Source organism: Grampus griseus (assembly GCF_964374135.1).
Source record: "Grampus griseus genome assembly, chromosome: 16".
Lineage (NCBI taxonomy): Eukaryota > Metazoa > Chordata > Mammalia > Artiodactyla > Delphinidae > Grampus > Grampus griseus.
Genome location: NC_139010.1, coordinates 38,413,771 through 38,427,875, shown reverse-complemented (window position 1 = coordinate 38,427,875; position 14,105 = coordinate 38,413,771). Strand labels below are relative to the sequence as shown.

General features: G+C 39.8%; 1 protein-coding gene across 1 annotated transcript in view; it reads left to right on the top strand.

Annotated features, from left to right (window-relative positions):
• GLUD1 (glutamate dehydrogenase 1) overlaps nucleotides 1-11,974 on the top strand; it is a 40,122-nt gene extending 28,148 nt beyond the window's left edge. The window contains exons 7-13 of the mRNA XM_082673887.1: nucleotides 907-1,044; nucleotides 2,461-2,598; nucleotides 2,925-3,005; nucleotides 4,231-4,354; nucleotides 5,164-5,255; nucleotides 9,631-9,693; nucleotides 10,595-11,974. Coding sequence (XP_082530013.1) covers nucleotides 907-1,044; nucleotides 2,461-2,598; nucleotides 2,925-3,005; nucleotides 4,231-4,354; nucleotides 5,164-5,255; nucleotides 9,631-9,693; nucleotides 10,595-10,714 — 756 coding nt within the window. The 3' untranslated portion in view covers nucleotides 10,715-11,974. The remainder of the gene's footprint in view (nucleotides 1-906; nucleotides 1,045-2,460; nucleotides 2,599-2,924; nucleotides 3,006-4,230; nucleotides 4,355-5,163; nucleotides 5,256-9,630; nucleotides 9,694-10,594) is intronic.
• Nucleotides 11,975-14,105: the final 2,131 nt, after the last annotated feature.

Sequence of the window (14,105 nt, the reverse complement as noted above, 5' to 3'; positions counted from 1 at the left end):
AACCTTTCCTCTTTTATAGCTGCCTTCCAGGGGCACAGGTCCCATCCCAGTTGCTTTTTTCTTTTTTTTTCCATTTTGTCCTCCCTGATTATATGGGGATCTTTCTTGTCCTTTCAGGTGTTTGAGGTCTAGTGTTCAGTAGGTATTCTGTGAGAATTGTTCCATTTGTAGATGTATTTTTGATGTATTTCTGGGAAGAGGTGAGTCGCACATCCTTGTACTCCTCCTCGATTGGAGCCCCTAGATTTGCAGTTTTTAAAATTTGATTCTTTGGATCTCTTAAGTTTTAAAATGGACATATGCAGAGTAATACATCCTTTATTTTTTGAACCTTGGTAAGATTCATGTGACTAAACCAAGTATCTCTCAGAAACATATGAAACTATCATCAACTTCTTTTGTTTGATATTTAAATTGCAATTGTATCCAGAAGGGGACATCTCTTAAACTATTATGTGTATACAGAAGGGTTTACACAATGATCCAAATTTCAACTTTTGTGTGGTGATTGATTAGTTTACTTAGAGGAATCAAAATTAAGTTGAATCCTACTTTAAAATAAAACCCATACCCTTCCCAATTACTGACTTATCTTTTCACGACCATAGGACATCTGGTCATCAGGAACTGAGGTCCTAGATAGCATCATTGACATCACTGCCATTTCTTTATAGGCCAGCAAGGCTGCATGTCACTGAATGTCCTCAGGACTCATTATCACAGAGGACAAAGGGTTGGGTTCCACATTCCAAAGCAAATTTATTGTTGAAGAGAGACATTGTTTCTTTTATCAGAAGGATTTTGAGAATTACTTCTAAACCAACAGAATTGTATTGGTCAGAATATGACATTTATCATCTATGCTAGGACTTTGATTTTTGTTTCATGTACAACTGTACTTCACAGGGATTTGGTAATGTGGGCCTGCACTCTATGAGATATTTACATCGTTTTGGTGCTAAATGTGTTGGTGTTGGTGAATCTGATGGGAGCATATGGAATCCAGATGGTATTGACCCAAAGGAACTGGAAGACTTCAAATTGGTATGTTAATGTAATATCTGAACAGTTTGACCACCTGAATGTTGTAAAGTTGAAATAAGTATTATTGAAATCTGTTTGCATTGCTTTTTTTTAAAATTAATTTTTATCGGAGTATAGTTGATTTGCAGTGTTGTGTTAGTTTCTGCTGTACAGCAAAGTGAATCGGTTATACATATATCCATTCTTTTTTAGATTATTTTCCTATACAGGTGATAACAGAGTATTGAGTAGAGTTCCCTGTGCTATATAGTAGGTCCTTATTAGTTATTTGTTTTATATAGAGTACTGTATATGTGTCAATCCCAAGCTCCCAATTTATCCCTCCCCACGTCCCCCCGCCCCACCGGTAACCATAAGTTTGTTTTCTACATCTGTGACTCTATTTCTGTTTTGTAAATAGGTTCATTTGTACCATTTTTAGATTCCACATATACGCAATATCATGATGTTTGTCTTTCTCTGTCTGACTTCACTCAGTATGACAATCTCTAGGTCCATCCAGGTCTCTGCAAATGGCAATATTTCATCCTTTTTAGACTGCCATATTTTAGATTCCACATATACATGATATCATGATATTTGCCTTTCTCTTTTTGACTTACTTCACTTAGTATGATAATCTCTAGTTGCATCTGTGTTGCTGCAAATGGAATTATTTCATTCTTTTTTATGGCTGAGTAATTAATATTCCATCGTATATACGTACCACATCTTCTTTATCCATTCATCTGTCGATGGACGCTTAGGTTGCTTCCATGTCATGGCTATTGTAAATAGTGCTGCGGTGAACATTGGGATACATGTGGCTTTTCTAATTATGGTTTTCTCCAGATATATGTCCAGTAGTGGGATTGCTGGATCATATGGTAGCTCTATTTTTAGTTTTTTAAGGAACCTCCATAGTGTTCTCCATAGTGGCTGTACCAATTTACATTCCCACCAACAGTGCAAGAGGGTTCCCTCTTCTCCACACCCTCTCCAGCATTTATTGTCTGTAGATTTCTTGATGATGGCCATTCTGACCGGTGTGAGGTGATACCTCGTTGTAGTTTTGATTTGCATTTTTCTAATTATTAGTGATGTTGAGGGTCTTTTCATGTGCCTCTTGGCCATCTGTCTGTCTTCTTTGGAGAAATGTCTATTTGGATCTTCCACCCATTTTTGGATTGGGTTGTTTGTTTTTTTGATATTGAGCTGCATGAGCTGCTTGTATATTTTGGAGATTGAGCCCTTGTTGGTCGCTTCATTTACAAGTATTTTCTCCCATTCTGTGGGTTGTCTTTTCATTTTGTTTGCTTATTTTTTTTTAATGTAACTCAAAGACCTCCTACTAAATGAGTCTTCATATCATAGACACTAAACATAAACATTTAAACTCTGTTGCAACCATTAATTCTGATTTTCAATCAATTATAGCAACATGGAACAATCCTGGGCTTCCCCAAAGCAAAGATCTATGAAGGGAGCATCTTGGAGGCTGACTGTGACATATTGATCCCTGCTGCCAGTGAGAAGCAGCTGACCAAGTCCAATGCACCCAGAGTCAAAGCCAAGGTGACACAGCATGATGGCTTCAACCTTACCAATGTGGAGTGACACTGAGAGTCATAGAAAAGCTCTAATGGGTTTCCTCTTTTTTTAAAAAAAGAAAACAGCTTTATTGGGATGTATTGGGTTGGCCAAAGTGTTCGTTCGGGTTCGTTACCATCTTATGGAAAAACCCAAATAAACTTTTTGGCCATACAAGTCCCCAAGCATACAATTTAAAGTGGGATTTTGCTTCTCTCCCACAGCCCCATCCCCCACACATCTCTTGAGCTCAGCTGGAGGGGATTTGACGGTGTTATTGGCATTTCTCTATGTTCGTGACTTTCTTGCAGATCATTGCTGAAGGTGCCAATGGACCGACAACTCCAGAAGCTGATAAGATTTTCCTAGAGAGGAACATCATGGTTATTCCAGTAAGTAATCTACATTTACCAGATTTTATATGTACTTGGAATCATAATTGTCTTTTGCAAGGAACTGGGGGGAGAGGAGGATTGTTAGTTTCCCAAGGCTTAGTGATGAATTCTTCATCTTTATTTTGTTTTAAATTTTTATTTATTTATTTATCTATATTTATTTATTTCTGGCTGCGTCGGGTCTTAGTTGTGGGATGAGGGATCTTTTGTTGCAGCGCACAGTGTCTTGGTTGTGGCTCGCAAGCTTCTCTCTAGTTGTGGCACACAGGCTCCAGGGCGTGTGGGCACTGTAGTTGTGGCACACGGGCTCCAGGGCGTGTGGGCTCTGTAGTTTGCTGCACGCAGGCTCTCTAGTTGAGGCGTTCAGGCTCAGTAGTTGTGGTGTGCAGGCTTAGTTGCCTCGCAGCATGTGGGATCTTAGTTCCCTGACTAGGGATCAAACCCACGTGCCCTGCATTGCAGGATAGATTCTCTACCACTGGACCACCAGGGAAGTCCCTTTATTTTGCTTTTAAGAAAATAAAGTAGAGTGTGGTTAATATAATAAGCCTGTCTTATACTGGACCTGAACATTTTCTTCCAACTTCAGGCTCTTTCTTGAGTATGTATTTAGACTTCTTAAATCCAGTTATATAAATATATAATGTGCTAGAAGTACTACTATAACTTGCAAATGTCCCTTGCTGTCTTACTCAGAAAGCTAATATGAGTGACATGTGCTTAAGTTTTTCAGTGGTTAAGCGTGGGGTCTGTACCAAAAGGTCATTGGAAATTAGAAGTTAGTGTGGACGCGTGATGCATTTTGAAGAACTGCTTTTGCTGAAAGCACTTAAATTCAGGTTAACTGAAATAGACTTCCTTTATGTAGTGGGAGAGTGAACACTAATCTTCTGGCAAGACACCCTTGGACCATCCAAACCAGTGGTTAGTGGGCAGGCAATTTTGTCAGATTTTTTTAGGTGGAGAAGAGGCTCTAAAACCTCTGATCAAATGCTTGCTGATTAATAAACCAATAAATTATTTTTTTTCCAAAGGGAGAAAGCCTCAGATGTATTGGGAAGGGGGTTTGTTTAAGTGTAAAATTTCTGATACTATCTAAGATGTATTTGGGAAGCTTGAAGCTTAATCTGCTTTGATATTAAAACTTTGATATTAAACCATGAGCTCACGTTCATTGTAAGCTTTTATTAAGACCATCATCTCCTCATTTTTTTGTGTACAGGATCTCTACTTGAATGCTGGAGGAGTGACAGTGTCTTACTTTGAGTGGCTGAAGAATCTAAATCATGTCAGCTATGGCCGTCTGACCTTCAAATATGAAAGGGATTCTAACTACCACTTGCTCAGTAAGTTCTGATTATCCTGTTCTGCAAAAGTAATCTTTTGGGCCATCTAAAAGGTTGGGGAAAGCCTGCATTTAATAAAAGGGCTTATTTCCTTTTTGTTTAGTCTGAGAACAGAAAACTATTCTGACTCATGCGTCTTAGACCAAAAATATACAGTTTCTTTATAGGTATTCACTATATTAACTCTCTGGAATATATTTATATTCCAGTGTTTATTCTGCAAGTATGTTCTGGTTCCCAGAACCTAATCTGTAAGTTAATAGTATAAAGAGTATCATTTTAAACCAGGAGCTCCTGTTGATACTCATCCATTTCTATCTCAGGTTGCGTTTGGTAAAGCCCTATCTATTGTCAAGAATTTTTTGAGTCTTCTGATGAGAATACTGTTTTGTCTTTGACTAGAATAGGCTCCAGAGTTGACACTAGAATTTTCCTCAAGCTGAAATAAGACCAAGACCTCCAGCTGAGCTTTACTGAGCCCACTCTGAGAATCTGGGTGAAGTGTTCCATCGATTTCCATTCCTTTTTCCCTCAGCATTTTCTTTTTAAAAGAGCCAAGGAAAATCCCTGCTAATGGGTGTTATGGAAACAGAGCAGTGACCTAAATTCACATTTATATAGGAATTTGGCAAAGTGCTTTTTACTCCTTTTAACTGAGATTTAAGTGAGTAACCCTTTTATGTTATTAGTGTTGAAGGTTTTATGTCATTAGTGTTTGGGGCTGTGGCTATAGTGTGGGACTACTTTTGTTTCTACTTCATTTTTTTTCTACTAGCAATATCGTATCTTCATCTCTTGGCTTTTTATAGTGTCTGTTCAAGAGAGTTTGGAAAGGAAATTTGGAAAGCATGGTGGAACTATTCCCATTGTACCCACAGCAGAGTTCCAAGACAGGATATCGGTGAGTGTGCTTGTGGCGGCATCACATACACTGCCTGCTCTCTTCTTTAGGTCAGGCCAGCTGTATTAAATGGGATTAAGGCGTGGTCATCAACATGACAGTTACATGACTTCCTCTTTCCTTACATTCTAAAAATTTAGTTTGAAATAACTCATGGTTCTGCTTTTGATACTTTTACAATACAGATGACTCAACAAGTGATTCTAACATAATGGTGAAGAGTTATTGTGTATTTTAACTATTTTAAGCTTTAGAGAAATGGAAAGAATTGAAAAGTAAACATTAGATTGACCTATATAAAAAATTGAAATTACTATATGGACACAAATAAGAGTCAAAGAAAATAGATGAGAAAAACGATTTGTTGTTAATTAGCTATTGACAGGATATATTAATACACATCACAAAGAGAATTTCTTTACCAGTAAGTAGCAGGCGACATGAAAAAAATCAGAGGTAGAAAAAAATGTTTAACCTCGTTGTTAAAGAAATATAAATTAAAATAAGGATTCTTTAATGTATTAAACTAGCATAAACAATTAATGGATTTATACTCGCCATGTCTGTTGTGAAGCAGTTGTACCTTTATTCTGATGACAATGCAAAAGACTTATTAAAGAGTTCCTGCCCTTTGACACTTATAATAACATCACCTCTGGGAGTTAATCCTAAGAAAACAATTTTAAAGGAGAGGAATGATTCCATGCACGATGTCATTGGAACTGTGTTTGCAGTCATTTTTAAAATTAGGTTTGATTTTACAATCCAGTGTGCGTGTGTGTTTGTGTGTGGGGCAGGGAAATGGCTAAGTGATAATATGTCTTCTTATGAAATATTCAGTCATGGGAAATAATTTAAGACTATATTGCAAAATGGGGAAATGTTAAGGGTTTTGTTTTGAAGGAGAAAAGATGCTTTTGCCACTCCGGGTAACTCTCCTCAAAGAACCTTCCTCCTTCCCAGAACCATGTGTCTTAGTTCTGGTCCCTCCTTCTGGAACACCCAGACCCACTCCCTGCTTGAGTAGCACATCTCAGTGGCTTTTCCTGAAAGTCCTCTCTGACTGCCAGCATTTCATCCATCCTTCCATCACAAGTCACTTAGTGCGTTTATAGGCCCTGCTGTTGCTGCGGCTTTAAGATGGGATTCTTGCTCCTCCCTGTGGTCGCCCCATGTCACAACACACGCCTGCCACATAGTCAATCAGACTGAAACGTGGAGAGGGAGTGAAGAGGACAGCCAGTTGGTTAGGAAGACAGATCCATGATGCCTTTCATTTTTATCCTTTTTTAAAATAATCTTTACCCAATGTATCAGTCTTCCAGTTTTCAAATGCTTTCGGTGCTTCTAATTTTAGACTTTAATGCTATTTCTCATCTCTTAGTGACTTACTTATTGCAGGAGTCTTGTAATAAGTGTCAGTTGAAAACCAGTGTTTTCCCCCAGCTCCTTGCTTTTACTTTCCCCCTCCCCAGCCATGCTGTGGCCCTTCCAGGACCTACATCATTGACCTCATCATCTTTTCACTGTCCTTCATCACACCTGTCTGCACTTAAATTCCATTGACCATCATTACAGTAACTCTGTGGCCTTGTTTTGCTTCATCACACTCCCTTGTTAACACCTGAACCCTGATGAAATCCAGCTCTCTGCCCCCTCCATTCCTCCGCTATAGCAGGAGGCCCTGCTGACTCTTCAAACTTAAAGTAGGCTCTCAGCTGCCCAGCAGTTAAACTACTTTTCCCTGTTCCATTCATTCTCTTGCTTAATTATATCATATTTTCTCCTTTTTTCTCTCCCTGCACTCCAGTTCATGACCTGGTATCTATTCACAGAAAAGTGAAGCAGTCAGGGAACTTCCACATCTACCCAGGGCATCATCAGTTTTCCCTCTATTCAGTCATTTCTATCAATGTAACAAATGCTGCCTTAAAAAATATAAATCTTAATCCCACTTGCCCTTCCAGGTCTTGCTATTTTTATTTCTCGTACAGCAAACCTCCTTAAGAGTTGTGTATACTCTGTCCCCAGTTCTTCTATACTCAAACCTCCTATTCTGCCCACCACTTCACCAAAACTGTTCTTGTCAAGGTAACCAGTGGTGGCAGCATCGCCAAACCTAGCGGTCATTTTTCAGTCCTCATCTTACTTCACTGGGCACAGGTGATCACTCCCGCTGGAAATATTTCTTAGCTTCCAGGACACCACATCCTCCTGGGTTTCCTCCTGCTTCACTCGCCAGTCCTTCTGCTGATCCTTGTCATCCCTGTACCCTGTTAACAGTGGAAGTCCTCAGTCCCTGAACCACTTCTCAGTCTGAATTCAAAATTTTGGTGATCTCACTCAGCCTCATGGTTTTTTATATGCTGTCTCCTCTAACTAGAATATAAACTCCAGGAGAACAGAGAATTTTCATTATTTTGTTTTCTGCTGTGTCCCCAGTACCTAGAAGAGTGCCTGGAACATAGTAGGTACTCAATAAATGTTTGGTGAATGAATGAGTGGGTGAAAGGAATAGCAGTATTCCACTTGTAAAGCAAGTTTTCCTGTTCCTAACTTGGTAGAACAAAACAAAACTTAACCCATATGTTTCTCTTTTTCTTTCTTTAAGGTTTTTTTTTAAATTTAAATTTAATTTTATTTATATTTTGGCTGTATTGTGTCTTAGTTGCAGCGAGTGGAGGCTACTCTTTGTTGCAGTGCGATGGCTTCTCTTACTGCGGAGCATGGGCTCTAGGTGCACAGGCTTCAGTAGTGGTGGCACATGGGCTCAGTAGTTGTGGCGTATGGGCTTAGTTGCTTCACGGCATGTAGGATCTTCCCAGACCAGGGCTCAAACCTGTGTCCCCTGCATTGGCAGGTGGTTTCTTAACCACTGCACCACCAGGGAAGTTCCATATGTTTCTCTTTTTTTTTTAATTTATTTATTATTTACCTTTGGCTGCGTTGGGTCTTCATTGCTGCGCATACGCGCAGGCTTTCTCTAGTTGCAGCAAGCGGGAGCTACTCTTTGTTGTGGTATGCGGGCTTCTCATTGCGGTGGCTTCTCTTGTTGTGGATCACGGGCTTCGGTAGTTGTGGCACACGGGCTCAGTAGTTGTGGCTCGCAGGCTCTAGAGCACAGGCTCAGTTGTGGCGCATGGGCTTAGTTGCTCCGAGGCATGTGGGATCTTTCCAGATCAGGGCTTGAACCCATGTCCCTTGCATTGGCAGGCAGATTCTTAACCACTGCACCAACCAGGGAAGTCCCCCATATGTTTCTTAATTGATACAAGTGTTACAGAAATATACTTTCTTAGATAAAGTTCAGCATATATAAAAAGTGGCTCACCAACAACAAGTTTTTATTTGGCATATCAGGATGTGTTTGCTAGCTATATATATCATATTAAGAGTGGTGGTGATAGTTATTTGTCCTAACTTTAGAAAGCAGTCCAAAAAACAAATTAGAGGAACCCATTGAAACAAACTGACTTATAGAGATAATTGGCAAAGGAAAGAGAGGAGCTGATTTGGTGGTCAAAGATGCTGGGTTATATCCCAGCTCTAAAAGTAGCTACCTGGGGACTTCCCTGGTGGTCCAGTGGTAAAGAATCCACCTTCCACTGCAGGGAACATGGATTCGATCACTGGTTGGGGAACTAAGATCCCACATACCACAGGGCAACTAAGCCCGTGGGCCACAACTACTGAGATTGCACACCTCAACTAGAGATCCCATATGCTGCCAACTACAGAGCCCACGTGCCACAACTAAGACCAGACACAGCCAAAAATAAAATAAAATAAGTAAAATTAAATTTAAAAAAAAGCTACCCGTAACTTTGGCCAACTTCCCTGGTTGTCAGTTTCCTCATCAGAAGAATTAGGGTGGTTAATTATGAGCTGCTAAGATCCCTCCAGCTTTAAAGTTTGTGGCATTGCTGAATATACAGGCAGGATTTTACCCCACAGCTGCTATTGGAGGTAGCTGGATTCTTTTCGGTGCCCTGTGTGGTGTGCTGGGGAGCGGAGATGAATGTACCCTGACACCGACAGGGTAACATGTTGTTGCGGTCTGCATCTCAGATGGTTGGTTGACCGGTGCTGAGCCCACTACTTGGCCTATGTTTCTTGGTCCATACTTTCCTGTGGTGTTTTACCATGATATTAATTTCATGAGTATTTGTTTGCTGTCAAATATAGTGAAAACTAAATTATGGTTAAAACATGACTACTTAAATAGGTATCAAGATACTATACAGAAATTAAGTATATCTTTCCTGAAAGACAAAAAACAATTCTATCTGGCTGTATGTTGACTTAAGAATCCTTTATGCTCTTATAGGTGAAGCATGTCTTTATGGTTTTGTTAAACTATTCTTCTTCCTAACAGGGTGCCTCTGAGAAAGACATTGTGCACTCTGGTTTAGCTTACACCATGGAGCGCTCTGCAAGGGTATGTACACAGATGCTGTTTGCGTTTCTGGTAGTTACGTGAAGTACAGCTCAACGGTGTCATCTCAGCTGCCAGATTGTGTGTGCAGTGACAGAAAATAGCGATGTGTTTAAATGTTCCAAAACGTGCTTTTTCAGTCTTAAATGATGGGCGTTGTTTTTAGGATCTTCCGTATGTTTTCCAGACTTTGGGAAATAATGCCAAGTTAGAAGGAATCATGTTTAGCTTAGTCAGCCAAACTGGGTTGCAGCCTAGTGCACCACTCTGTTGTAGCTACAGGAAGCTACCTTACTACATAGAATTTGGTAGATGTGAAAGGCTTTTTGACCACTTGATCCTTATTTCAAAGCCTTAAGCACAGTTCGAGTCCAGTTTTCTTAATTTCTTTTTGAGTTCAGATTCTATCCACTTGGCATCAAGTTGAAATAGCAGAAGCAGATATTAATTTTAATTTTTGAGATAATTAGCATACCATATTCACCCTTTTAAAGTATATAATTTAGCAGCCTTCAAGTATGTTCACGAGGCTATGTAGCCATCACCACTCACTCCAGAACATTTTCATCACCCCATCCTTAGTTCATTTAATTACCACAGTGTATATCAGACTTGCTCCAGATTACAGGATGTCTAAAGGGCACAGAGATAACTCACATCTTAAATTCTAAGGAGCAACATCCTCCTGTCACCTAAACAGTAATTTGTATTAATTCCAGAGAATTAGTCCTTCCTGACTCGAGGTTGTTTCACTGCCTGAGTAGTTTCTCTTTGGCTACCCAAGTCCAGTCCTGAAGTGGTACTAGGGTAACTTGTACCAGGCTGTTATGTGCCTTGTGTGTTCATGGCCTGGCTACTTGAGTCAGGTTCACATCCCATCCACATCACATCTCCTTCATTTCAGCAAATCATGCGCACAGCCATGAAGTATAACCTGGGATTGGACCTGAGAACAGCTGCCTATGTCAACGCCATTGAGAAAGTCTTCAAGGTGTACAATGAAGCTGGTGTGACCTTCACATAGACCGGACCAGACTGCAGCTGACTTCTTCACTACCCTCTTCACCTCTTCATCTGCAGACCTATCACAAGTTTACACGTAACCACAGAAATCTGTCTCTCATGACTTAATAGATAATGGACACCATTCTCAAGTCAATCCAAATCAGCCCCTTGAGAAGAAACGGTAGGGGATCATAAATAAGCTAATAAGTGACAGTAGAAATGAGCTATGTCAGAGAGCCACTTGGGCACTTTGCCTTTAAGTAAACTCGTTTCCCTCTGCCTGTGCTGCCTTGTTCCATGGCTCTTTCCCAGCACAGTCAGCTGTAGCCCTGGGAAAAGCACCTTTTGTCCAAGAGCAGTCAGTCACTTGCCACTTCAGCTCTGGACAGATCTATCAGGTGCTCTGACACATTTAAGAAGCAGGTATATGGCATTTTCAGGAGGTAGCATGGTCCTCAAGTGAGTTATTGGTATTTTACATCAGCAAAATAACTCAACTTTATAGGTTACAAACAAAAAAAACTTTCTCTTTATGCATTTTATTCTTTTAGAATAAAATAAGTACATGCTGCTGTAATAAAATTGCCTTTAATCACTTAACAAGCCTAACCTTGACTCAAGCAGTGAATGCCTGTAAACATAATGAAAAAAGCTAGTATTTTTATAACATAAAACAGTATCATTTATAACTTGTCAATTGCATATTGTCATCCAGCAAAAATAAAAAGCCTGGTAGAGAATTAAGTTATCTTCATACCTGCAAATGACGGAGGCTATTTTTGTTAAGACTGTTGGAATTTACTAACCACAATTATGACATATAGTCCAAAGAATGCAGTAACCTCCTTATCATGTTAATTAATTGTCCTCTTTTGAAGATCTGTTGTGTTGATTAATTGAACAATAATTCAAGTAGAGTGCCCCAGAAGAAAACCACGTGGGCCCCTCTGGAGTCTGGCTGGCGGCTCTGAGCATTGCCAATGGCCCTGACTCTTTGTCCTCATCTAGAGGCCTCATCTTCTGCACACGGCTTCATTCCCAGTGGGCTGGAAACAACCTGGGGTTGTGTTTTGCGAGTTGTTTGGCCAGGGCCTTTTGAACAGTAGTGGTGTCCCAATGAAGTACTAGATATTATTTATGTAAGAATTAGCTTTTCTTTTTTTTTAACAATAATATCCTTTCAGAAATTTCTAACTACTTTGTAACTGCATGACTTAACCTGGTGACAAAAGCAGTTATTAAAAAGACTACCTTTTCCAAAGCTTGTTTCTTTTCTGTGTTTTTGTATTTGATGTATTTGTCTCTTTTAGTAGATAAAACTATAATTGGGTTTCTGAAATTTTTGAAACCACCACCTATATAACATTTCTTTCCACAATGTTTTGAGCTGCCAATTTTTTTTTTTTTTTTTAGCAGTACGCGGGCCTCTCACTGCTGTGGCCTCTCCCGTTGCGGAGCACAGGCTCCGGATGCGCAGGCTCAGCGGCCATGGCTCATGGGTCCAGCTGCTCCGCGGCATGTGGGATCTTCCCGGACCGGGGCACGAACCCATGTCCCCTGCATCGGCAGGCGGACTCTCAACCACTGCGCCACCAGGGAAGCCCTTGAGCTGCCAAAATTTTATTCCTTGAATTCTTTTGTGTTTCATTCTATGAAACAATATCAATGGCTATTCTTAGGGAAGATGTTCTATTGCTTAAAGCTGATATACTAACATAATTTATATACCTTTTTATACATAGTACTTTTTAACGAAAGAAGGTTGCATTGATTATGGTCCATTTTTAATAATTTAGCCACGAGATGTAAGAAGACAATACTAACTGTAATCAACAGAAGTAGATTCTAGACGTGATTCCACCAGCTTACACAGCTGCCAGATCTGAAACATAACCTTCAGCTGGACTTCGTGTCTGTTTTGTCCTGATTCTGCCTTTCCATGGTTCTGAGCATCGGGTCAAGGAGTAGACATACAAGCCCATGGCACCTAGCCTTCCTGAGCACAGTGATATCTACTCGCACTCTAGATGGAACATTAAAATAGGGGAGAGGGACTGCTGATCCCACGTACCACAACTAGAGGTAAGCCCGCATGCCGCAACAAAGAGTCCATGTGCCGCAACTAAGACCCGACACAGCCAAATAAATATTTTAAAAAATGAATAAAATAGGGGGAAAGTGATGTGAAAGCAAGTTCCAGAATATTTGGAACAGTACCAGGTGGGTCAGTAGAGTCTGGTCATGTGAAAGCAGGATGATAAATCTTAGTGTGGTCTTTGGCTAACATATTGGGAGTATTTATAGTGGTGTTTTAAAGACATACATTAATGGGTGTTATTGATATTGTTAGAAAACTGGTATTGTTCATACTAGCTATATAAAGGCAACACAGCACTAGTGTGTCAACTTTGGTTCCTGGAGTTTTGAGTTAGAAGAAAATTCTGATCAATTACTCTTGGTTTCACTGAAATGTTCTAATTTATCTGCTTATAAAATTCTTTTTAAAACTTATATATAATACTCTAAAGTTAATTGTTTCTGAAATAGCCACAGATGGCTTTTGTAGCACCTATTTAACTGTTGCCTCAAACCCCTACACCAGAAATGTGTTCTAATTACCCCTTGATGGTTGAAGTTTAGGGAAGTTAAAAAAAAATCAAGTTTTAAGAAAGCCTGCATCTTAATTCACAAGCTTTAAGTAAATTACCTATCCCCTAAACATCCCTGGCAGGCTTTCTCAGCCCTGCTACATGTAAGGCCGTCAAAGCATGGCACATGAAGAAAACTACATCTGTGAACCTTGCACAGAAACCTCTGCAAAAGTTTTATTTGTAATATGTGTGTTTTTAATTTTTTTCACAACTTACTGGCTTTTTTTTGCTTGTTTTTTTAAATCAAAGCTTACACATAGTGTAGACAGGATTTCTCAACCTCAACACTGTTGACGTTTTGGCCAGGTAATCCTTTGTTTGGGGGACAGTCCTGTGCATTGTCGGATATATAGCAGCATCTCTGACCTCTACCCATTAGAGGTCAGCGGCATCCCTAAGTTGTGACAATGTACTCAGATTGCCAAATGTCCTGTCAGGGACAAAGTCACTCCCTATTGAGAATTACCGGTGTTGAGAGCCAAATAGTTCTATAAGGCTTACTGTGAACTACAGCATTATACTGGACTCTTAACACCTATGAGGCTAGTATTACCCTTATACCAAAGCCAGACAAAGTATTACCCTTATACCAAAGCCAAAGACATCACAGGAAAAGAAAATTACACACCAATATCCCTTGTTAACATATATATAAAATAGTTAAACAACAAGGTCCTACTCTATAGCACAGGGAACTATATTCAATATCCTATAATACCGGTCAGAATAGTCATCATTAAAAAGTCTACAAATAGGGGC